Below are 27492 nucleotides of genomic sequence, written 5' to 3'. Positions count from 1 at the left end.
AACAAAGTCCAGAGTTCTAAGTATGCACATAAGCTCTGTCACTTATTAGCTTGGTTGCCTTAGGGTAACGTGTTTGTGTATTGTTTCCATATCTATAAGACTGTGTTTAATCTTTCTTACTATACAGGGACCAGTGGTAATTAATAGAGATAACGTAAGAGCTGAGCAGAATGTCGTGGTATTCAATAATTTTTTTTTTGAAGATTTTATTTATTTATTTGACAGAGAAAGAGAGAGACAACGAGAGAGGGAACACAAGCAGGGGGAGTGGGAGAGGGAGAAGCAGGCTTCCCACTGAGCAGGGAGCCCAATGCGGGGCTTGATGCCAGGACCCTGGGATCACGACCTGAGCCGAAAGCAGATGCTTAATGACTGAGCCACCCAGAAACCCTGGTATTCAATAATTTCTTATTAAACATTTATGCATTCTCTTAAAAGCCTCTTACAACAAGACTTTACATAGAGGGACGTGGGAAGACTGTGGAAAGGTAACCACTGGTAGAGGACTCCAGAAGGGGACAAAGACAGTTGCTGAAAATAATTGAGGTACAATGACTGAATAATGCATACATTAACTGCAGTGATTAATAATATTTGAGTCAGGGGAGAGGCCAGCTTGTATGACTGGTTTATGCTTTTGTTCAAAAACTACACAATCATCTGAACCATTAACAATCCTAAGAAATTATTTCAATAATAAATCAAAGGAAAAACTGAGGGTGGGCTATAATGAAATTAATGTTAACAGTAAAAGCTTAAAAATGTTGAATAAAGTTTTGCTAAATATTTTATTTTCCTTTACATATTAATTTCTTCATATATTTTTTAAAGATTTTATTTGTTTATTTGACAGAGAGAGACACAGAGAGAGAGGGAACACAAGCAGGGGTAGTGGGAGAGGGAGAATCAGGCCTCCCGCGGATGCAGGGCTTAATCCCAGGACTCCGGGATCATGACCTGAGCCGAAGGCAAACGCTTAACAACTGAGCCACCCAGGTGCCCCTTCATATATCAAGTTTTAAACAACGTTAGACATGGATAAAAAGAAAAATTTTATATTATTTCTAAAATATATATAAAGTATATTTCTATCTGGATAAATGTTTTCCTGGTATATATACACACACACACACACATATATATATATATACATATACATATATATTTTAAGATTTTTATTTATTTGTCAGACAGAGAGATAGTGTGAACATGAGCAGGGGGAGAAGCAGGCAGAGGAAGCAGCAGGCTCTCTGCTGAGCAAGGAGCCCGGTGCAAGACTCGATCCCAGGACCCTGGGATCATGACCTGAGCTGAAGGCAGACGCTTAACCAACTGAGCCACCCAGGCATCCCTCTGGTATATTCTTTATATGCTATAAAACTACAAGTATTTTATGTAAAACTATTTATTTCTTCCTATTGCTTACCAATGCATAAAGCACAAATTATTTTAAAACTAAGTACTTCTGCCAAAAATTAAATTCCCACTTGTTCTTTTTTTTTTTCTCTTAAGAAGACTTAAAAATGTCAAGAAATGAACAGGCTTGAAAGTATCAAACTATAACCTCTATAATGTCATCCCCACCTCCACTTATTAACAGAGACTAAGAGGAACTAACTTCTCCATTCCAGAAGCCACAAACTATTCAATGGAGAGAGAAGGTCGATGAGAAAGCTATGGTCATGAAGCAAACATTAATAACAATAAGAAAATGTTTTAAAGATGACATTTTTAGAGATTTAGGAGCCTAAGAAGAGCAAATTGTGGAGCTGGCTTTCAACTTTTATAGATATGAAAAAGCTAAGGTTAATTGATAAAGTTATGAAAGCAATATAAAAGCCTTTTTCTAAAAGGCATTTTTAAATCCACATACCAGCAGCCAATAAATATTTAACCAATTCGAGGTGTCCCTCCTGTGAAGCCTCCATCAGAGGTGTGGAGCAGCCAAGTTCTATATCAGCCCCTGCCTTAATCAAGAAGTCTGCAACTTCAGAAAATCCTCCACAGCAAGCCAAGGTCAGAGCAGTTTCTTGGGTTTCTTCCGTCTGGGCATTTATATTTGCTCCTAAGAGGAAAGCATAAAAATTAATAAACTAGCTGCAACACTTAATGATAAAAATGTTGTTCTAAATTGTGTTAATCATCTCTCCCTGCTTCTGGGATTCCTTCTAGGGTACTAATAATTTTATCATCAATGCAAAAAAATATTTTAGTTTTATTTTAGAGTAGTAAATTTTTTTACTATTTATTTACTAATTTTTACTAATTTTTTTATTTACTAATTTTTACTATTAGTAAATTTACTAATATTTACTCTAAATATTTTAGAGTAGTAAACTCCACTGATACGCAATACAAAATATCCAAAAGAAATTTATTTTTTTAATTAAAGATTTTTTTAATTAAAGAAGTAAAACTACTTTACCTTGTGCTAAGAGTAGTGCCACCATCTCTTCATGTCCTTCCCGAGCAGCTTCCATCAAGGGAGTATATCCTTCATCATTAACTTCTTCTAGATTTGCCCCCCTTTCAATAAGTAGAGCTGCCAATTCAACGTGTCCTCCACAGGCAGCTAGCGTTAATGGAGACTCGAATGAATCTGCAGGCATGTTCACTTGAGCACCACTATCCAAAAGCAAACGTGCTACCTCTACGTGTCCATCCTGCAGATTTTTAGAAGTAAAGCAAGAAGGAAGGAATTTTTTTGTTTTGAGATTTTTAAATTGGGAGAAAAGAAGAGATTGAGGAAAGATGGAAAGGGAAAAAGAAAAGGAGATGCACCTTAGATATATACATATTATCATGCCCATCTGAGAAACCTGAGATGTCTTATCAAAAACTCCATTAAAATTACTTTACCTTACTTTTGAACCAACCCAAAATTTTCCACAAGAATCAGACTTGCGACGTATATTAACAGTTCCAAATAATTTCAAATTTTCACATTCTCTGAAGTTCAAAAAACTGTTAAATCCATACACAATAGTACCTCAAAATAATTCCTGTTTATACTACTGCCAAGTCAAATATAACTATACCCTCAAACCTACGTGTCATATTTAAGTGTAGAAACTGTATTAGATCTATTTAAGAAACAAAGACTTGACAAAAAAATAACAACAAATTCTATGAAGTCATTCCCACTTGGGATTATGTCACCAAGGAAAACCCCTGTGGGCTGATAGTACCCTATATTTTTCTTCATCACTAGCTTATTGCAATGAAAGAAAGAATTTTACAAAAATGTAAAAATAAATATCTATTCACTTGTAAATAATATTACCATGGGTCCATCTGCACAGACAGTAAGGCAATTAATAAAACATTCTCATGGAGGGTAATTCATTCTATCCTTCTATCACCGTAAGTATTCTTCTTTAGTTTCAATTTTTTTTTAAATTTTTTTATTTGAGAGAGAGAATGAGAGCAAGAGAGCACAAGCAAGGGGAGAAGCAGAGGGAGAGAGAGAAGCAGACTCCCCACTGAGCAGGGAGCCCGTTGTGGGGCTCGATGTCAGGAACTTGAAATCATGACCTGAGCCCAAGGCAGCCACTTAACCGACTGAGCCACCCAGGCACACCTTTAGTTTTAAATTCTTTACTTCAAAATTTTATATAGCCCTTAACTATTGTTGTAGCATATAAAATCAAATGTTGTGTTGTTCTGTACTTCAAAAAGGACCAAAACACTGCTAATGAAAGGTAAAGACTGAGTATAAAAATAAGGTTTTATATTGGGCAACTCTTTTATTAAAGAATTAATTAAAGAAACCTTAATTAAATGTTAGATTTCAGTATCCATCAAGAGTTTCATTATTTAACTAAAGGACTAGCTCAGCTTTGATCACTTTTGACATGATGTCAAAAACAAATGATTTGGCATTAAAATTTCAGTTTTACTAAAACAAATAAAATTCTAGCTTTACTATTAAACACTAATACTTCAAATATACGTAAAATACAGTATATTTTAACCAAATTACTGTATTAAGTTATTTGGTGTTTGAAATATGTTTCTAATTGAAAAGAAAATAGAATTTGTAAGTATTCACAGATCAAATAACTACTGCTATGCTCCTCTAGGCTCCCAATAGTTTTGTGTGAATTTACCTCAATTTCTTTATTGATTTCTGCTACCATATTTTTTTTTAAGATTTTATTTATTTATTTGAGAGAGAGAGAATGAGAGAGAGAGGAAGCACATGAGAGGGGGGGAGGGTCAGAGGGAGAAGCAGACTCCCTGCCAAGCAGGAAGCCCGATGTGGGACTCGATCCAGGAACTCCAGGATCATGACCTGAGCTGAAGGCAGTTGCTTAACCAACTGAGCCACCCAGGCACTCCTCTGCTACCATATCTTGAGTACATATATTAAAATAGAAATTATACTAAGCACTTTTTGCTTTAATAAAAAATATTAATTTTGTCAAAGGAAAAAAATAAAGAAGTAAAAACAGAATAATCCAATCTTAAAGGCCTAATACAATTACTAGAATTTTTTAAAATTCCAAGACTGGTCAGTAGCTGGTACTGGACTCACTCTCCTATAATAAACAACTGTAAAATTTGGGAAACAGAGATAAAGCAACTGGAGACACTGAACAGCAAACAACTTAAGGCTAAGCACCAAAAAAAGGCGCTACATGAGATGAACGCTACATTCACTCCAGCTTTCTCTTTAGGCATCTTCCAAACCATGGTCTAAGGAAACTGAGGCTAAACAAAGAGTGTAAGATCTCTTTCAACAAAGAAAACAAAGATCAGAATTCAAAGCAGCCAAATAGTTAGGAGTTGAGAGGTATGGGCAGGATACCTGAGAAAAAGAAAATACAGAGTAATCTCCAAATCTATATAAAACTATTTTCAGATACTTGGGCAACTCCAGAGTTGAACACACCAAGGATGACAGTCTAGGAGTCTAGGAAAGAATGGCTGCTGGAAGGTTGGAGATCTTGGGAGTTCAGACTCAGCCAGAATAGAAAGACCAATGGTGAATATCCTGGCTTTCAAATGAGATGGTAGAGAGCCATACTTAAGGAATACCCAAAGATCAAGGTGCAAGGAAGTAGGAGTATAAGAATAAAGCTGAAATTAAGCCTCAGTATGATCAGAGTGATCCACTGGTTAATTTAACTGCCTGCTAGAATAAAACATAACAGTTTTATAAGAAGGACAGGATAATCAAGATACTTGAAAAGGGATCATCTATAGCATATGGCTTATAATTAAAAATACCAGACATATTAAAAGGCAGGAAACTGTGATGATTGTCAAGATATAAAATAACCAAAAAAAGCAGACCTAGAACTAAATCAAATATAAGAGATGGAAAAAAAGGACTATTAATGATATATTAAAGAAAATAAAGGGGGAAAATGGAAAAAATGAACAAAACAATAGATTTCAACACAGAATCAGAATATAAGAACATCATATCAATAATTATATTTAGCAAATGACACTACAGATAAAGGGCTGGTATCCAAGATCTATAAAGAACTTCTCAAACTCAACACCTAAAAAACAAATAATCAAGTCAAAATATGGGCAGAAGATATGAAAAGACACTTCTCTGAAGAAGACATACAAATGGCTAACAGACACATGAAAAACTGTTCATCATCATTAGCCATCAGGGAAATTCAAATCAAAACCACATTGAGATACCACCTTACACCAGTTAGAATGGCAAAAATGGACAGGGAAAGAAACAACAAATGTTGGAGAGGTTGTGGAGAAAGGGGAACCCTCTTACACTGTTGGTGGGAATACAAGGTGGTAGAGCCACTTTAGAAGGAGGTTCCTCAAAAATTTTAAAAATAGAGCTACCCTATGACCCAGCAACTGCACTCCTGGGTATTTACCCCAAAGACACAGATGTAGTGAAAAGAAGGGCCATATGCACCCCAGTGTTCATAGCAGCAATGTCTGCAATAGCCAAACTGTGGAAAGAGCCGAGATGCCCTTTAACAGATGAATGGATAAAGAAGATGTGGTCCATATATACAATGGAATATTACTCAGCCATCAGAAAGGATGAATACCCAACTTTTACATCAACATGGATGGGACTGGAGGGGATTATGCTAAGTGAAATAAGTCAAGCAGAGAGAGTCAGTTATCATATGGTTTCACTTATTTGTGGAACATAAGGAATAGCAGGGAGGACATTAGGAGAAGGAAGGGAAAAATGAAGGGGGGGAAATCAGAGGGAGAGACGAACCATGAGAGACTATGGACTCTGAAAAACAAACAGGGTTTTAGAGGGGAAGGGGGGGGCTTGGTTAGCCCGGTGATGGGTATTAAGGAGGGCACGTACTGCATGGAGCACTGGGTGTTATACGAAAACAATGAATCATGGATCACCACATCAAAAACTACTGATGTATTGTATGGTGACTAACATAACATAATAAAATTAAAAAAATAATAATAATAATTATATTTAAATGTAAATAGTCTAACCAAACCAATTAGAAAACAAAGACTTAAAGAGTGGATTATAAAACATGACCTAAAAATATGCTGTCTGCAAAAGACTCACTTCAGTATAACAATAGAGGCATATCAAACATATCAAAGATTTAAAAGAAAGGATAAAAACATTTATCAGGGAAACAATTACTGGAAAACAAGAGTAGCTACATTAATATCAGGAGCTATGTTAACAAAAGAGACTTCAGAACAAAGATTACCAGACAAAGAGAAATGTCATATAATGATAAAAGGGTCAATCATGAAGAAAACATAGCAATTCTAAAAATGTATAGGTACCAAACAACAGAGCTCTAGTGTGTGAAAAAATGTGAAAAAAAATGAAAAGCAACTAAAAGAAGAACTACACAAATCCACAAGTACAACTGAAGATTTTAACACAACTCTCAGAAAAACTAGACAGAAAATCAGAAAGAATGTAGAAGAATTCTACCATCAATCAACAGGATCTAATTTACTTTTACAGAACACTCTACCACAACCAGCAGAATATACATTCTCCACAAATGCACAGGGAATATATGTCCACATCCTGACTATAAAACAAACTTCAAAAATTTAAAAAAACTGAAATTTTATGGAATGTATTCTCTGACCACAATGGAAACAAACCAGAAATCATTAACAGAAAGATCACAGGAAAATCTTCAAATGTTTGGAAACTAAACACACATCAAAATAACCTATGGGTCAAAGAGGAAGTCTAAAGTGAAATAAAAAATAATACATGGAACTAAATGAAAATGAAATATAACATATAAAAATTTTTTTAAAGATTTTATTTATTTATTTGAGAGAGAGAAAACATTAGGAGGGGGAGGGGCAAAGGGAGAGGAAGAAGCAGACTCCCTGCTAAGCAGGGAGCCTGACATGGGGTTGAGCAGGGAGCCCGACATGGGGCTCAATCCCAGGACCCTGAGATCATGACCTGAGCCAAAGGCAGATGCTTACCCGACTGAGTTACCCAGGCACCCCCAAAACAACAAAATTTGTAAGACACAGCTAAAGTAGTACTGAGAGGGAAATTGATAGCACTAAGTGCATACAATTAGAAGAGAAAAAAATCAATAACCTAAGCTCACATTTCAAAAGCTTAGAAAAAGAAGTACAAAACACACCCAAAGGAGGAGAAGGAAGGAAATTCTAAAGAACAGAGTGGAATTATCATACTCGATGGTGAAAAACTGAAAGCTTTCCCCTAAGATCAGGAACAAGACAAGGATGTCTACTCTCAACACTTTTTTTTTTTTTTAAAGATTCTATTTATTTGACAGAAAGAGACACAGCGAGAGAGGGAACACAGCAGGGGGAGTGGGAGAGGGAGAAGCAGGTCTCCCGCTGAGCAGGGAGCCCAATGCGGGGCTCGGTCCCAGGACCCTGGGATCATGACTTGAGCCGAAGGCACTTAACAACTGAGCCACCCAGGCGCCCCTCTCACCACTTTTATTCAACACAGTACTGGCAGTCCTAGCCACAGTAATCAGACAAGAAGAAGGAATAAAAGGCATCCAAACTGGTAAGGAAGAAGTAAAACTTTCACTATTTGCAGATGACACAATACTGCATAAACAAAACCCTAAAGATTCCACCAAAAAACTACTAGAACTGATAAATGAATTCAGTAAGGTCATAGGATACAAAATCACTGTACAGAAACCCACTGCATTTTTATACACTGATAATGAATCAAGAGAAAGAGAAATTAAGAAAGCAATCCTAGGGTGTCTAGGTGGCTCAGTCATTTTAGTGTGTGTCTTTGGCTCAGGTCATGATCCCAGAGTCCTGGGATGGAGTCCCACATCGCATCAAGCTCCCTGCTCAGTGCGGAGTCTGCTTCTCCCTCTAACCCTCACCCCTGCTCGTGGTATCTCTCCTTCATGCTCTCTCTCTCTCAAATAAATAAATAGGGGCGCCTGGGTGGCTCAGTCGTTAAGCATCTGCCTTCGGCTCAGGTCATGATCCCAGAGTCCTGGGATTGAGCCCCGCATCAGGCTGCCTGCTTCGCGGGAAGCCTGCTTCTCCCTCTCCCACTCGCCCTGCTTGTGTTCCCTCCTTCGCTGTGTCTCTCTCGGTCAAATAAATAAATAAAAGCTTTAAAAAAAAATTAAAAATGAATAAATAAATAAAATCTTTAAAAAATAAAAAAAAAGCAATCCTATTTACAATTGCACCAAAAATAAAAAACCTAGGAACAAACTTAACCAAGGAGGTGAAAGACCTATACTCAAAAAAATAAAACACTGATTAAAGAAACTGAAGATAACACAAAGAAATAGAAAGACATTCCATGCTCAAGGACTGCAAGAACAAGTATTGTTAAAATGTCCATACTACCCAAAGCAATCTACAGATTTAGTGCAATCCTTATCAAAATACCAACAGCATTTTTTACAACACTAAAATACATAATCCTAAAATTTTCATAGAACCACAAAAGACCCTGAAGAGTCAAAACAGTCTTGAGAAAGGAAAACAAAAACTGGAGGTAGCACTATTCTAGATTTCAAGTTATATTACAAAGCGATAGTAATCATAACAGTATGGTACTGACACAAAAAGAGACAAAGATCAATGCAACAGGATAGAAAGCCCAGAAACAAACCCACAATTATACAGTCAATTAATCTTCAACAAAAGAGGCAAGAATATGCAATGGGAAAGACAGTGTCTTCAACAAATGGTGTTAGGAAAACTGGACAGCTATATGCAAAAGAATGAAACAGGACAGTTTCTTACACCATGCATAAAAATAAACTCACTGGGGTCACCTAGGTGGTTCACTAGGTTAAGAGTCTGCCTTTGGCTCAGGTCATGATCCCAGAGTCCTAGGATCAAGCCAGACGTTGGGCTCCCTGCTCAGTGGGGACTCCGCTTCTCCCTCTCCCTTTGCCCCTCCCCCTGCTCACGCACATGCTTGCGCGCATGCACATGCATGCGTTCTTTCGAATAAAAAATAAATAAAATCTTAAAAAAAAAAATAAAAAAATAAACTCAATGTATAAAAGACCTAAATGTGAAACCTGAAACCATAAAAATCCTAGAAGAGAGCACAGGCGGTAATTTCTCTGACATTGGCCATAGCAACATTTTTCTAGATGTTTCCTGAGGTAAGGAACATAAAAGCAAAAACAAACTATCGCAACCACCTCAATATAAAAAGCTTCTGCACAGCAAAGGAAACGCTCATCAAAACTGAAAGACAACCTATTGAACAGGAGACGGTATCTGCAAATGACCTATCTGATAAAGTGTTAGTATCAAAACACATTAAGAACTTATATGTATAACTCAATACCCAAAAAACAAATAATACAATTTAAAATGGGCAGAAGACATGAATAGACATTTCTCCAAAGAAGACATTACCAATGGCTAACAGACACATAAAAAGATGCTCAACATCACTCATCATCAGGGAAATGTAAATCAAAACTACAATGAAATATCACCTCACACGAGCCAGAATGGCTAAAATTAAAAACACAAGAAATGGCAAGTGTTGGCGAATATGTAGAGAAAGAGGAACCCTTGTGCACTATTGGTGAGAATGCAAACTGGTGCAGCTACTGTGGAAAACAGTATAGAGGTTCCTCAAAAAATTAAAATTAGAACTATCATACAATCCAGTAATTGTACTACTGGGTATTTACCCAAAGAATACAAAAACACTAATTCAAAAGGATATATGCACCCGTATTTTTACTGCAGCATTATTTACAATAGCCAAATTATGGAAGTGGCCCAAGTGTCCATCAATAGATGAATGGATAAAGATGTGGTGTGTGCCCTGCAGAATAGGAAATGACATGGTCGACAGGAAATGCATAAAAAATGAGAGATGGAAAAGCTCTAATAGCAGTTTATATTTTCATAATGGCTGTTTTGGGTCATTTATTAATATTTGAGAAATCTTTATATACCGTTTTATTGAAAGCTAAAAATAGGCTCTAAAGTAATGTAAACGTACAAAGCACAAATTTACTTGAATGTTGCTTAAAGGAATATATGAATAACAAGGATGTGTATTATGAACATAATGATTAATTTGTAATATTTTAAAAATAACTTTTAGGGGCGCCTGGGTGGCTCAGTCGTTAAGCGTCCACCTTCGGCTCAGGTCATGATCTCAGGGTCCTGGGATCGAGCCCCGCATCGGGCTCCCTGCTCAGCGGGAAGCCTGCTTCTCCCTCTCCCACTCCCCCTGCTTGTGTTCCTTCTCTCGCTTTGTCTCTCTCTGTCAAATAAATAAATAAAATCTTAAAAAAAAAAGCTTTAAAAAAATAACTTTTAAATAATGTATAAGCTGCATATATAACTCAGGAGATTCCATATCTTTCTTCTATTTCAAAGGAAAGATTATAAAATATAAAATTTCTTAGAGAAAGAAGCTCCTCTTCAGACATGAACAAGAAAAAACAATTAAAATTGTATCAACAGTTTTGAGTTTATGAATTCTAGAGATTAAAATATTTTAGTCAAGTGGGAAAAAATGAAAGTAACACTGTTACTTCTGCATTTCTGTGTCTGATCGGGAGGCTGTGCTTTGTTAAAAAGAATAGATGTCATTGTATAGTGTATATATAACTATTCAGATATCAGCTGAGATTAAATATAGGTCCATTTTTGTTATAGACCTTTAATACTGAAGTTAATAGTTTTGGGTGTTAACTTCAATGGAAAACAAACCATTTTTAATTTCAGTTAACTTTAAAAACAAGCATTCTGAACAAAGAAAAAATGGCATTTTACTTTAAAAAAAGATGTGCTGTGTGCGTGTATAGATACACATATAGATACACACACACACACACACACACACACACGACAGAATATTATTCAGCCATTAAAAAAGAATGAAATCTTGACATTTGCAACAACATGGATGGAGTTAGAGTATACAACTAAGTAAAATAAGTCAGAAAAGAAAATACCATATGATTGCACTCATATGCAGAATTTAAGAAACAAAACAAATTACTAAGGGGAAAAAAAAAGAGAGAAACAAACCAAGAAACAGCTCTTAATTACAGAGAACAAACTGATAGTTACCAGAGGGGAGTTGGGTAGGGGCATGGGCGAAATACACGATGGGTATTAAAAAGTACACTTATCATGATGAGCACTAGGAATGTATAGAATTTGTTGAATAAGAATATTGTACACCCAAAACTAATATAAAACTGTATGTTAACTATATTGAAATAAAATAACTTAATAAAAATTGTAAAAAATTACACAAACTAGACACCAATTAAAAGAACTGAAAAAAGACTAAACTCAAAACTGGCAGAAGGAAATAAAGGTTAGAACAGAGATGAACGCAATAGAGAGAAAAATCAATGAAATCAAAAGCTGGTTCTTTGAAAAGATCAACGAAATTGAGAAACCTTTAGCTAGATGGACAAAGAAAAAGAAATTTAAATTAGTAAAATCAGAAATGAAAGTGGGGAGAGTGCCACCAATTCTACAGAAATAAAAAGGATTATAAGATAGCACATTGAACAATTGTATGCCGACAAACTGAATAACCTAGATGAAATGGACAAATTACTAGAAACACAAAACCTATCAAGACTAAATCACAAAGAAATAGAAAATCTGAATAGAACTTTAACTAGTAAAGGGACTGAATCAGTAATAAAAAAAAAAAATCTCCCAACAAAGAAAACTTATGGACTTGATGGTTTCTCTGGTGAATTCTACCAATTCTACCAAACATTTTAAAAAGAATTAACACCAATCCTTCTCAAACTTCTTCAAAAAATTGAAGGTGAGGGAACACTTCTTAACTCATTCTATGAGACTAGCGTTATCCTGATACCAAAGTCAGCCACAGACACTACAAGGAAAGTACAGACCAATGTCTTTTATGAATACTCAATGCTAAAATCCTCAACAAAATACTAGCAAAGTGAATTCAGCAGCATATTAAAAGGTTTATACACCATGATCAAGGAGGATTTATTCCTGGAATTCAAGGATGGTTCAATGTAAGAAAATAAAACAATGTAATACACCACATTAACAGAATAAAGGGGAAAAAAATCAAAGTATCTTCTCCATTAATACAAAAAAGGCATCTGACAAAATTCAAAATCTTTTCATGATGAAAACTCTCAACAAATTAGGACTAGAAGGAAACTACCACAACATAATAAAAGCCAAATATGAAAAACCCACAGGAAACATCTACTCAATGGTGAAGACAGAAAGCTTTTCTTCTAAGATCAGGAACAAGGCAAGGATGCCCACTTTCACCACTTCTATTCAAATAGTACTGGAAGTTCTGGCTGGAGCAAATAGACAAGAAAAGGGGGAAAAAAAAAGGCATCCAAATAAGAAAGGAAGAAGTAAAATTATCTCTGTTCACAGATGATATGTAGGAAACCCTAAAGACTACACACAAAAAAAAATCGTTAGAGCTTATAAATGAATTTATTAGCAAAGTAGTAGGATAGAAAGTTAACACAAAAATTAGTTGCATTTCAACACATAACAATGAAAATTGTGAAAAGTATATTAGAAAAACAATTCCATTTACAACAGCATCAAAAAGAATAAAATATTTAGGAATTAATCAAGGAAGTAAAATACAATGAAAACCCAAAACATTTATATCTTCTTTAATTTCTTCTAGCAATAAGTGGAAACATATTCTGTTTTCATGGATTGGAAGCCTTAATAATGTTAAGATGTCAATATTACTTAAAGCAATCTATAGATTCAATGCAATTCCTATAAATAGCCCATTGGTGTTTTTTGCAGAAATATAAAGGCCCATCCTAAAAATCATATGGAATCTAATGGGACCCCGAAAACCATCTTGAAAAAGGAGAATAAAGCAGGAGGACTCACAGTTCCTGATTTCAAAACATATACAAAGCTACAATAATCACAATATTTGGTACTGGCATAAAGACAGACATAGACAAAAGGAATAGAAGAGAGATCCCAGAAATAAACCTTTGCATCTATATATGGCCAATGATTTTTGCAAGGATGTCAAGACCATTCAATTAGGAAAGAGCAGTCTTTTTAATAAATGATGATGGGAAAACTGCATATCCACATGCAAAAGAATGAAGCTGGACCCTTACCTAAGACCATATATAAAAATTAACTCAAAAGGGATCAAAAACCTAAAACTCTAAAACTCTTAAAAGAAAACATAGGATAAAAGCTTCACGACATTGCATTTAGCAATGATTTCTTGGATATGATACCAAAGGCAGAGGCAACAAAAGAAAAAATAAATTGGATTTCATGAAATTAAAAAGTTTTATATATAAAAGGACACTATCAACTAAGTAAAAAGGCAACCCACGGAATGGGAGAAAATACTTGGATATATTTATAATGGGTGTAAGAGATTAATATCCAAAATATATAAAGAACTCCTAAAACTCAAAAACAAAAAACAACCAACCTGATTCAAGAAGAGGCAAAAGATCTAAATGGATATTTCAATAAAGAAGATATACAAATGGCCAATAAGCACATGAAAGGATGCTCAACATCACAGATCATTAGGGAAATGCACATCAAAACTACAATGAATAAGAACATATTATGAGCAACTCTATGCCAGCAAATTAGATAACCTGGAAGAAATGGGTGCATTCCTAGAGATGTATCAACTACCAAAATTGAACCAGGAAGAAATAGAAAACCTGAACAGACCTATAACCACTAAAGAAATTGAAACAGTCATCAAAAATCTCCCAAGAAACAAAAGCCCAGGGCCAGATGGCTTCCCAGGGGAATTCTATCAGACATTTCAAGAAGAATTAATACCTATTCTCCTGAAACTGTTCCAAAAAATAGAAATGGAAGGGAAACTTCCAAACTCATTTTATGAGGCCACCATTACCTTGATCCCAAAACCAGACAAAGACCCCATCAAAAAAGAGAATTACAGACCAATATCCTTGATGAACATGGATGCAAAAATTCTCACCAAAATACTAGCCAATAGGATCCAACAGTACATTAAAAGGATTATTCACCATGACCAAGTGGGATTTATTCCTGGGCTGCAAGGCTGGTTCAACATCCGCAAATCAATCAACGTGATACAATACATTAACAAAAGAAAGAGCAAGAATCATATGATCCTCTCAATAGATGCAGAAAAAGCATTTGACAAAGTACAACATCCTTTCTTGATCAAAACTCTTCAGAGTATAGGTATAGAGGGTACATACCTCAATATCATAAAAGCCATCTATGAAAAACCTACAGCGAATATCATTCTCAATGGGGAAAGGCTGAGAGCTTTTCCCCTAAGGTCAGGAACGCGGCAGGGATGTCCACTCTCACCACTGCTATTCAACATAGTATTAGAAGTCCTAGCCACAGCAATCAGACAACAAAAAGAAATCAAAGGCATCCAAATCGGCAAAGAGGAAGTCAAACTCTCACTCTTTGCAGATGATATGATACTGTATGTGGAAAACCCAAAAGACTCCACCCCAAAACTGCTAGAACTCATACAGGAATTCAGTAAAGTAGCAGGATATAAAATCAATGCACAGAAATCAGTGGCATTCCTATACACCAACAACAAGACAGAAGAGAGACAAATCAAGGAGTCGATCCCATTTACAATTGCACCCAAAACCATTAGATACCTAGGAATAAATCTAACCAAAGAGGCAAAGGATCTGTACTCAGAAAACTATAAAATACTCATGAAAGAAATTGAGGAAGACACAAAGAAATGGAAAAACGTTCCATGCTCATGGATTGGGAGAATCAACATTGTGAAGATGTCAATGCTACCTAGAGCAATCTACACATTCAATGCAATCCCCATCAAAATACCATCCACCTTTTTCAAAGAAATGGAACAAATAATCCTAAAATTTGTATGGAACCAGAAGAGACCCAGAATAGCCAGAGGAATACTGAAAAAGAAAAGCAAAGCTGGCGGCATCACAATTCCGGACTTCCAGCTCTATTACAAAGCTGTCATCATCAAGACAGTATGGTACTGGCACAAAAACAGACCCATAGATCAATGGAACAGAATCGAGAGCCCAGAAATGGACCCTCAACTCTATGGTCAACTTATCTTTGACAAAGCAGGAAAGAATGTCCAATGGCAAAAAGACAGTCTCTTCAACAAATGGTGTTGGGAAAATTGGACAGCCACATGCAGAAGAATGAAACTGGACCATTTCCTTACACCACACACAAAAATAGACTCCAAATGGTTGAAAGACCTAAACGTGAGACAGGAGTCCATCAAAATCCTAAAGGAGAACACAGGTAGCAACCTTTTCGACCTTAGCCGCAGCAACTTCTTCCTAGAAACATCACCAAAGGCAAGGGAAGCAAGGGTAAAAATGAACTATTGGGATTTCATCAAGATGAAAAGCTTTTGCACAGCAAAAGAAACAGTCCACAAAACCAAAAGACAACCGACAGAATGGGAGAAAATATTTGCAAATGACATATCAGATAAAGGGCTAGTATCCAAAATCTATAAAGAACTTATCAAACTCAACACCCAAAGAACAAATAATCCAATCAAGAAATGGGCAGAAGACATGAACAGACATTTCTCCAAAGAAGACATCCAAATGGCCAACAGGCACATGAAAAAGTGCTCCACATCGCTCGGCATCAGGGAAATCCAAATCAAAACCTCAATGAGATACCACCTCACACCCGTCAGAATGGCTAAAATTAACAAGTCAGGGAATGACAGATGTTGGCGGGGATGTGGAGAAAGGGGAACCCTCCTACACTGTTGGTGGGAATGCAAGCTGGTGCAACCCCTCTGGAAAACAGTATGGAGGTTCCTCAAACAGTTGAAATTAGAGCTACCATTCGATCCAGCAATTGCACTACTGGGTATTTACCCCAAAGATACAAATGTAGGGACCCGAAGGGGTACGTGTACCCCAATGTTTATAGCAGCAATGTCCACCATAGCCAAACTGTGGAAAGAGCCAAGATGCCCATCGACAGATGAATGGATAAAGAAGATGTGGTATATATACACAATGGAATATTATGCAGCCATCAAAAGGAATGAGATCTTGCCATTTGCAACGATGTGGATGGAACTGGAGGGTGTTATGCTGAGTGAAATAAGTCAATCAGAGAAAGACATGTATCACATGACCTCACTGATATGAGGAATTCTTAATCTCAGGAAAGAAACTGAGTGTTACTGGAGTGGTTGGGGGTGGGAGGGATGGGGTGGCTGGGTGATAGACATTGGGGAGGGTATGTGCTACGGTGAGTGCTGTGAATTGTGCAAGACTGTTGAATCACAGATCTGTACTTCTGAAACAAATAACGCAACATATTTTAAGAAAAAAGAAAAAGAAGAAGATAACAGGAGAGGAAGAAAAGGGGAGTATGTCAGAGGGGGAGACGAACCATGAGAGATGATGGACTCTGAAAAACAAACTGAGGGTTCTAGAGGGGAGGGGGGTAGGGGGATGGGTTAGCCTGGTGATGGGTATTGAGGAGGGCACGTTCTGCATGGAGCACTGGGTGTTATGAACAAACAATGAATCATGGAACACTGCACCAAAAACTAATGATGTAATATATGGTGATTAACATAACAATAAAAAAATTAAAAAAAAAAAAAACTACAATGAGATACCACCTCACAACCATTAGGATGGCTACTACCAAAAAAATCCCCAGGAAACAACACGTGTTGGTGAGAATATAGAGAAATTGGAACCCTTGTACATTGTGGAAATGGAATAATGGAAAAACTACTGTGGAAAAACTGTATGGTAGCAATTCCTCAAAAAATTAAAAATAAAAATACCATACGATCAAGCAATACCACTTCTGGGTATATACCCAAAAGAACTGAAAGCAGGGACTTGAACAGATATCTGTACATCTGTGTTCAAAGCAGCATTATTCACAATAGCTAATGCATGGAAGCAACCCAAGTGTCCACCAAAGGATGACTGAATAAGCAAAATACGTTATATACATACAATGAAATATTATACAGCCTTAAAAAGTAAGGAAATTCTGACATATGCTATAACATGGATGAACCTTAAGAACACTATGCTAAGTGAAATAAGGCAGTCAGAAAAAGACAAATCCTGTATGCTTCCTCTTCTTTTAATTAATTAACTAATTAATTTTGTATGATTACTCTTAAATGAGATAGAGTAGTCAAAATCATCGACAGAAAGTAGAATGGTGATTGCCAGGGGCTGGGGAGAACAGGGAATGGGAAGCTGTTATTTAATGGGTACAGGGTTTCAGTTTTACAAGATGAAAAGAATTATGGAGATGGATGGTGATGACTGTTATATAACATTATGAATGCCTGGGTGGCTCAGTAATTGAGTGTCTGCCTTCAGCTCAGGTCATGATCCCAGGGTCCTGGGATCGAGCCCCACATTGGGCTCCCTGCTCCGCGGGAAGCCTGCTTCTCCCTCTCCCGCTCCCCCTGCTTGTGTTCCCTCTCTCGCTGTCTCTCTCTGTCAAAAAATAAATAAAGTCTTAAAAAAAAAAAATACACTGAACTATACACAAAAAATAAGATGGCAAATTCTGTTATGTGTCTTTTACCACAATAAAAAAATTGGGAAGAAAATAAAAATCTATCAGTGTGTTGGAAATGACAGAGCCAAGCCTGCCTTATGTACTGTTTCCTACATTGACAGATTTACTATCAAGTATTATTACTATTAAACAAGCTGGGACACCTGGGTGGCTCAGTCGGTTAAACTCTGCCTTCAGCTCAGGTCATGATCTCAGGGTCCTGGGATCTAGCTCCGAGGCAGGCTCCTTGCCCAGCAGGGAGTCTGCTTCTCCCTCTCCCTCTGCCCCTCCCCCCATTCACGCTCTCTCTCCCTCTCTCTCTCAAATAAAATCTTTCAAAAAAATTAATAAAAAAAAAAAAGTTAAACAACTCTCCTCCAGCCATCCAAGATGCCGAAAGGAAAGTAGGCTAAGGGGAAGAAAGTAGCCCCAGCCCCTGCTATCATGAAGAAGCAGAAGGCCAAGAAGGTCATCAATCCTGTTTAAGAAAAGGCCCAAGAACTTTGGCATCAAATGGGACATCCAGCCCAAAAGGGACCTCATCTGCTTTGTCAAATGGTGCTGCTACATCTGCCTGTAGCAGCAAAAGGGCTATTTTCTATAAATGCCTAAAAGTGCCTCCCACAATTAACCAGTTCACCCAGGCCTTGGACAGCCAAATAGCTACCCAACTGCTTAAGCTGGCCCACAAATACACGCCAGAAACAAAGAGAAGAAGGAGTGATTGTTGACATGGGCTGAGAAGAAAGCTCTTGGCAAAGGGAATGTCCCCACTAAGGTCGCCTATTCTTCCAGCTGGGCTTAATAATGTCACCATCTTAGGAGAAAATAAGAAGGCTTAGCTGATAGTGACTGCACATGATGTGGATCCCACTGAGTTGGTTATCTTTCTGCCTGCCCTGTGTGATAAGATGGGGGCTTCCTACTTCATTATCAAGGAGAAGGTCAGGCTAGGGTGTCTGGTCCACAGGAAGACCTGCAACACTGTCGCCTTCACACAGGTTAACTCAGAAAACAGAGGAGCTCTGGCTAAGCTGGCAGAAGCTATCAGGACCAATTATAATGACGGATATGATGAGCTCTGCTGTCACTGGGGAGGCAAGGTCCTAGGTCCAAACTCAGTGATTCACATTGCCAAAATGGAAAAAACAAAGGCTAAAGAACTGGCTACCAAACTGGGCTAAGTGTATGCTGTTGAATTTTCTGTACATAAAAGCATTAACAAGTTTTCTTTAAAAAACAAAACAAAACAGGGACGCCTGGGTGGCTCAGTCAGTTAAGTGTCTGCCTTTGGCTCAGGTCATGATCCCAGGGTCCTGGGATCGAGTCCCGCATCAGGCTCCCCGCACAGAGGGGAGCCTGCTCCTCCCTCTGCCTGCTGCTCCTCCTGATTGTGCTCACTCGCTCTCTCTCTCTCCCCCTCTCTTTGACAAATAAATAAAATATTTAAAAACAAAAACAAAGGTTAAACAAAGCATTGCTTTTCAATGTCATCTCAAATGAGTACAATTTAAAATTACCATGCAAGCCTCCATTAAGGCAGTGTGCATCTCATCTGTTTTGTGCTCTTGATCTGCACCAGCGTCAAGTAGAAAGCGAACCATATCCAAATGGCCTTAAAAAAAAAAAAAAAAGAACATGAATTTTCAAACTGTATTTCTAAAGAATTGAGTATTAATTTAATACATAAGAATTAAAATGGGGAATCATTTTCTTTCAGGTATCTATACAAAAATTTATGAGAACTGATTTTTCATTCAGTAAAGGAATGACAGTTTTACAAAGCCAATCCAAAATAATAAGCACGCTCTCATCAAGGTATCTAGGTTTTAAAGACTGAATTAGTAGAAAGCACATAACTCAAGTAAAGCAATAATACTTATTCTTTGACTTAATCTATATAAACTATCAAACTATCAAATCAAAACACTGAAATCAAATAGAATGCCAGGGAAAATATGTTTGGATATTTTTCATAAAAACAGCATTAAAATAATGACCATAAACTCACTGTGGCAATGAACAGGTACAGAAAACTCCATTCAAAATAATTTCAACCCTCTGGATACATTTAATATATAAAAAGCCTTAATAGTCAGTAAGAAAAAGACAAACACTCCAGTAGAAAAATGGATGAAGGACATGAAATGGTTATTAAAGAAGAAATGTAAATGAATACTAAACTGAAAAAAAAAATTAAACCTTCCTATTAAACAAATGCAAATTAAAATAAGACACCATTTTTTACTATCAAAATGGCAAATATTAAAAAGAATGATAATACCCAGTGTTGGTGAGGGTGTAGGGTGGGATAAAGGGCACTCTCAAACACTGCTGGTGGGAGTGTAAATTGTTTCAACCTTTCTAGAAGGCAATTTGGCAATATGTATCAAAAGCCTTAAAAATGTCCATACCCTTTGACCCAGCAATTCCACTTCCAGGAATTTATCCTAAGGAAATAATCAGAGATTAGGCAAAGATGTCTGCACAAGGATGTTATTACAGTGTTTTTAATAATAGTGAAAACTGGGAACAATTCAAGTGTCCAACAATAGGCAATTATGGTACATCCATCTGATGTATTTGCAGAGACTACTAGTTCCCTACTCAATACCCACTCTTTCAGTCTTCCATAGTAACAGAACTCTGACTTTTATGAGTGGCAACGTGCCTGACTAAAAGACTACATTTCCCAGCTTCCCTTGCTATGTGTAGCCAATGAGATGTAAGTGGGAGCTATAAGGCAGAACTTCTACGAAGATTCCTTAAAGGTAGCTTACTGATTTGGAAAGCACTCCCCATTTTGCCCTTAGCCTCTTTGTCCTTCCTACAACATAGATTGCTGGGGCTTTAGCTACCATCTTGGATTACAGGTAATTTTGAGAATAGAAATCAAATAGTAGGAAGGTAGAACAGAAAAACAGAATTCTGAGATCTTGATAGCAGAACAGCTATACTAGTTCTAGACAGCCTATACCCTTGGACTTGATATATGTAAAAAAAAAAAAAGCAAGCTTCTCTTTTGTTTAAATCATTATTAATTTAGATTTCATGACACACGCATCCATACCCACTCCTAGCTGAAATAGTGAAATACTATGTGGTCATCAAAAGTTGTGTTACAAAAATACTTATTGAGATGGGAAATGTTCATGATATATTGCTAAATATAATAAGCAGACTATAAAACAAGTATGGTTGTTTAGTTTAAATATATATACATATATATATTTGTTTATATATATGCTTAAAAAACACTGGAAATAAATATACTAAAATACTGCTTACATGCTTTAATCTTTACGTGGTAACAATACATGTCATTGTAAAATTTCTTTTCCTTATGCTTTTCTGTGTTTTTGAGGTTTTCTGTATCAACTGTGATTATTACCATTATTTGAGTGTGTATTATTTTTGAAATAAAGGTTGGAAAAATCATATAAAACAAGTTATTAAATAATGGAAACCCTCTAAATCTGTGCTACAAGTTTTCATTGACTTCATAGCTACCTGAATAAATTTGAATTAAAATAATAAACATACACTGTGAAATTATACTTTATGAAATACAGGCTAAAATGAACTTTCTATATAATCTCTTACAAGTTACATAATTTGACAGCACAGGGAAAACATAAGTATAAAATTAATTCAAATACTCAATATTCATATATTTAAATATTCGAAGCTGTTATGAAAAAAATTGTAAATATTCATATTTAGAGAGAGTACCTTTGTAGCATGCAAGGGTAAGAGCACTTTCTTTGAATTCATTAGAATGAGTGTTGATGCCTGCCCCATGATCCAGAAGAACTCTTGCAACTTCCACATGACCTGCACTGGCAGCTTCCATTAAGGGGGTATGTCCATTTTCATTATGATCTTCTATATTTGCACCTTCATTAAGTAGCACTTTCACAATGTCAACAAATCCTCCAGCACAGGCATATGTTAGTGCAGTATTTCCTAACAAAGAAAAAAAGATATACAGAATTATGATAAAGTGGATACAATTATAACTACATTATGCTCTAGTTCTACCCCTTCAATTCCCTTATAAACTGCTAGAACTATCATCTCACGTTTTTTTGTTCTTTTGGTTAGAAGCATCATCTTAATTTTCTCACTAATTATAAGATTTATTATAGGGGCACGTGGGTGGCTCAGCTGGTTAAGTGTCTGCCTTTGGCTTAGGTAATGATTTCCAGGTCCTGGGATGGAGCCCCATGTTGGGCTTTCTGCTCAGCAGGGAGTCTGCTTCTCTCTCTCTTTCTCTCTCTCTCTCTGCCCCCCACCCTGGCTCATTCTCTCCCTTTCTCTGTCTCAAATAAATAAATAAATAAAATCTTTAAAAATAAATAAAAGATTTATTATAAACAGGCCAATTTACTTATTTTCCTACTAGATTAAAGATATGCGTCAGAAGGAAAATGTACCTAAAACAATGAAAGTCTTATGAATAAATCTGCATAGACAAAGGAAAGGTAAAAGAAAATTAAGAAATGAATATACATAGAAAGAAAATGTTAAGGATTTCTAGGCTGTACAGTACTGAAAGAATAAGGAGTAATTTTGAATGATACATTAGAATATTTTAAATAAAAACATATTGAAAGGGATTTTTCAAGATGACACTTCATCTTACTTGACAAGCTAATAAAGTAGGAAGATATAACCCCTCAGCATAACTCCTTCAAAAGAAAAATTTATTTAAAAGGTCATTATCCCATTATTGGTTTGCCACTTATTTCTTTCCTGATTTTGTTTTGAGGATTTTTATTTATTAGAGGAGGTAAGGGAGATGGTTTAACTATCTAATAGTATGGCACTGAAGAAGACGGTTTTAAAAATTCAGCAAGAAAAAGAAAAGTAACATTCCAGAATCCAATATGTTCAGAATTCAACTTTTCAACCATTTTACATATTATGCATGTTACTATCATTACAACTAAGACAAAGTGGTCAGCAAAATAGTCTACAATCCCCTCCAGGAAGTCTTGCTCATCTATATTTAATATTCACTTAATGGTATGGAACAATGTACACTTTGATTATATGTTGCTGCCTCACTAAATCCAAGTAATCTTACTCCTAAAACTGTATCTGTAACTCAAGACACATGACCAACGCTCCTCCTATCTATGTGTCTGGTAACTATAACTAAAAGAATAATTCTTACTAGAATAGATTTCATTCTGCCACAAGAATATCTTAGTAGTAAATGCATTCAGTATGCCTGACATGAAAAACCCCACAGGTAAATACCCTCAGGTTAATCTACAATCTAAAGTCAAGGCGGTAGGATTTATTTTTTTTAAGATTTTATTTATTTATTTGAGAGAGAGAATGAGATAGAGAGCACGAGAGGGGGGAAGGTCAGAGGGAGAAGCAGACTCCCCGCTGAGCGGGGAGCCTGATGTGGGACTCGATCCTGGGACTCCAGGATCACGACCTGAACTGAAGGCAGTTGCTTAACCAACTGAGCCACCCAGGCGCCCGGCAGTAGGATTTAAATGAGATAAAGAAATATAAGACATACAGTTCATAATTTTGCCTCTTTATATGTTACATAACATTATGGCAAAAAAGAAACTGTATCCAGCAGAAAACTGTCAATCTTAGGCAGAGAATCTCAGTCTTTTGAAGATACCAAATTAATTTATATTTTACTCAGAGTTTCTAGAAAACGGCTAAGATTTTTCTGTAGCGTGATTTTCCAGTTGTAAAAACAAAATTTTTATCTCTTAGGTTATAATTAATTACATCAATTTATTTTCCTCAAATTAACACAAAATTTTCTACTTACCTGTTGCTGACTGGGAGTTGACATCGGCATCATGAAGAAGTAATAATTTCACAATATCTAAATAACCTCCACTGGATGCTGCCATTAGGGGAGTTATGTCTCCTTTATTCCCTCTATCTTCAACATTAGCATGCATAGCAAGCAATACCTTTAAAACACATTACACAGAGAGAGAAACTGTCAGTTCTTATTATTAATAGTATTTCTAGAGAAATAAATGCATAAATGCAACATAAAATGTTAACTGCTCTTGTGAAAGAATTTGTGTTGTACTTGGGATTATCTAGCAACAGAACAGCAAAACTATACTCCCAAGACAGAAACTAACTGGCAAACACATGGTTATTTCCCAATATTGCTATATCAGACAACAAATTAAAAGAATTGAGGTAATCTGGATGAAATGACAATAAATCACTACTTTCCATTATAGCTGTATAATAAATTATTTCTAAAGACAAGTTGAAAATATCACTATTACTTTTATGTGTTTCTTATTCATTAGGAACAGTTTTGCCCGGCTAACTCAATTGGTAGAGCATGAGACTCTTATTCATTAGGGACAGTTTTGAGTAAAGGGCAAAAACATGCACCATGCCCAGTTACATGTGTAGGCAACAAAATTAATTATGTACCAGTTTCTATTTTACCTACTGCCCAAAAGGAAGGAATTTGGCCTCTAATGATAATTTCTTTGATTAGTAATAAAAACAAAACATCAAAATCCTTCCACAATTTCAATCACTCAAGATAATTTCTGCTTACTTGTGCTAATTCATAATACCCTGCTGAACAAGCCAGACACAGCAGACTTTCTCCTTCTTCTGTATGTTCATTTACACTTCTGCCTTCATCTAGCAATTTACGAACAGCATTCACATCCCCATCTGAACAAGCTTCTGCCAGACTACGACTGAAAACAAAACCATCAACAATTAACCAACAAAGAAAGACTCAGAAACCTATGATAATAAATTATATTAAATACAAAGAGTCATACACAGAAAAATGTTTATACAGTAAGGAGAAAAATTGTACGAACATTTTGTGTGTCTGTAATACTAATTATTCATGTAGGCCAACCAAGCCAGAAAGGCAATAAATTGAATATGAAAACAGCTGTTATTTTTATTTTTCAAAATGTTCTAACATATTGTCATATTAATTTTTATTTTTTATTATGTTAATCACCACACATTACATCATTAGTTTTTGATGTAGTGTTCCATGATTCATTGTTTGTGTATAACACCCAGTGCTCCATGGAGAACGTGCCCTCCTTAATACCCATCACCACACTAACCCATCCTCCCACCCCCCTCCCCTCTAGAACCTTCAGTTTGTTTTTCAGAGTCCATAGTCTCTCATGGTTCGTCTCCTCCTCCAATTTCCCCCCCTTCATTCTTCCCCTCCTGCTATCTTTTTCTTCTTCTTTTTTTAAACATATAATGTATTATTTGTTTCAGAGGTACAGGTCTGTGACTCAACAGTCTTACACAATTCATAGTGCTCACCAGAGCACATACCCTCCCCAATGTCTATCACCCAGCCACCCCATCCCTCCCACCCGTCATATTAATTTTCAAGTTTTTAAACTCTACCAATGCAATAATTCCCAAAGACATTTGGGATATAATTCTATGGCTTAAAATTTTATTTGGTAACAGAAGATGTAAATTATGTAAATATTTCACTGCACAATGGTTAACAAAATCAATAAATCTCAAACTTTAATGTGCATACAAATCACCCCTGTTTCTTGTTAAAATGTGGAATCTGATTCAGTGGTTCTGAGGTGAGGTCTGGGATTCTGCATTTCAAACTAGCACTAAGGTGATGCTGATGCTGCTACTTATGGACCATATCTGAGTAGCACGCACCTGGATTTACTGAATTAACAACCCATTTCATTTATTATTTACTCAGGCAGTCAGCTCAGAGTTTACTACTATAATCTTTAGAACAAGTAATTTCCTTAGAAAGAGAAATAAGATCTTTGGATTTCTTACAAAGTCTAGTATAGTAAATGCCACGAGAATGCTCAATGAATATGAGTAGAATGCAAGAATAAAAATATAGTATCCCATTTCATATCTATGTAACATATATATATATGTATCTACTTAAAATATAATATCCATTCTAATATCCATTTAAAGTTATAATCCCCTCCAAAAGACAGAATTAACCAAAAGTTGCTACTTCCCCAACTTCCATTCAAGAAAATGTTTGATACCCAGAAAAAGTCATACACATACGTGTCTACTTGTCCTGCATTGTGGCTGTTTTCTGCTCTCATCCGTGTCAGTGCAGCAGCAGCTTCGTCTAATGCACAACTTACTGAGGATGTCAGTCTCCGAAGTACCTCAGGATCTGCAAAAGCTTTACCATCAGCAGTCGACAATTTGCCAATTCCTTCAGTATGCGTCAATCAATCAGGTAGTGCAGGGGAAGAAAAAGCAAAAAAGTGCAAATTGTAATTACATTGCTAAACACTATTATCTAGGGCAAAACAGCATAGTCTCCATAGATAAAGCTGACAATCAGAATATAAGGTTGGTATCAATTTTGCCACTAACATCAAAAGGCCATCACATAACCACATCTTTACAAGGCATATAATATTAATTTGTCCCGTACCTAACTCCAAATGTAACTTAACATGATGCTCATTGGCGTAAATGAATGAAAGTTCTTTCAAAATATATAGTCATACAATAAGATCTCTAGTAGAAGACCATACTTATACTATTTTCAGTAGTAATGAAGTGGGTATTCAGCACTAATACAACAAACAATCCAACAGTTTCTCCCTTTGGTTGAATAGCCACCTAGAATCATCTTCTAGGGTAACAGTGTAAATTAAAATAAATTCATTCTAATATTTATTATGTGCTTATGCTGTGCATGGCACTCAGACAAAAAGGGATAAGGCATAGTTCCTATCCTTACAGAGCTCAGTCTAGTAGGACTAATAGATGTCTAAGTTGCGAATGAAACTTTTTCTCTAGATTCAGTGAGGAATCAGTGACAACTGTAACAGAAAATTTCAATGATAATATCACTGCCTGATCACTGTTGAAAATAAGAGAAAAATAGTCAATAAAGGTTTGGAGAACAACAAGAAAAACAAGAAGGGAAAACCTGCCCATTAAGATATAAAATGTATTATGATGCCAGGCAAATTGTAACAGTATGATACACAGAAATAGATAATTCTATCAAGGATATATAATAGAGACCAAAAAAAGACCCTAGATCATTTGTGAATTCAATGTGTATAGACATGCAATTTCAAATCAAAGGAGATGGGAGGGCTTATTTCAAAAACATTGTTCAGAAATTGGTTACCAACTGAAAATTAAGATCTCTAATTCACAGCATTCACAAAAATAAATACAGGTAGACTGAAGATTTAAATGTAAAAACAAAAAACAAAAAAAAACCCAGAAAAGTACTATTATACTATGTAGCATTTTTCTAATGCAGATGTAGGGGAGACTTTTCTTTTCTTTTAAGATTTTTTATTTTACGTATTTGACAGAGACATAGAGAGAGAGCACAGATAGGCAGAGCAGCAGACAGAGGGAGGGGGAGAAGCAGGTTCCCTGCTGAGCAGGGAGGCGGATGCAAGGTTCAACCCCAGGACCCTGGGA

General features: G+C 36.1%; 1 protein-coding gene across 5 annotated transcripts in view; it reads right to left on the bottom strand.

Annotated features, from left to right (window-relative positions):
- The window catches only part of LOC113928824 (ankyrin repeat and KH domain-containing protein 1), a 126518-nt gene that overhangs the window by 67655 nt on the left and 31371 nt on the right, over nt 1-27492 (bottom strand). For all 5 annotated transcript variants that reach the window (XM_027604962.2, XM_027604961.1, XM_027604963.2 and 2 more), the window contains exons 3-9: nt 26095-26251; nt 24602-24749; nt 23837-23984; nt 21763-21996; nt 19551-19645; nt 2426-2663; nt 1874-2065 (exon numbers count right to left, since the gene is read on the bottom strand). In XM_027604962.2, the coding sequence (XP_027460763.1) occupies nt 1874-2065; nt 2426-2663; nt 19551-19645; nt 21763-21996; nt 23837-23984; nt 24602-24749; nt 26095-26251 (1212 nt within the window). The remainder of the gene's footprint in view (nt 1-1873; nt 2066-2425; nt 2664-19550; nt 19646-21762; nt 21997-23836; nt 23985-24601; nt 24750-26094; nt 26252-27492) is intronic.

The sequence above is a fragment of the Zalophus californianus genome, chromosome 5 (genome assembly GCF_009762305.2).
Source record: "Zalophus californianus isolate mZalCal1 chromosome 5, mZalCal1.pri.v2, whole genome shotgun sequence".
Classification (NCBI taxonomy): domain Eukaryota; kingdom Metazoa; phylum Chordata; class Mammalia; order Carnivora; family Otariidae; genus Zalophus; species Zalophus californianus.
This window is presented reverse-complemented; position numbering and strand designations above follow the sequence as displayed.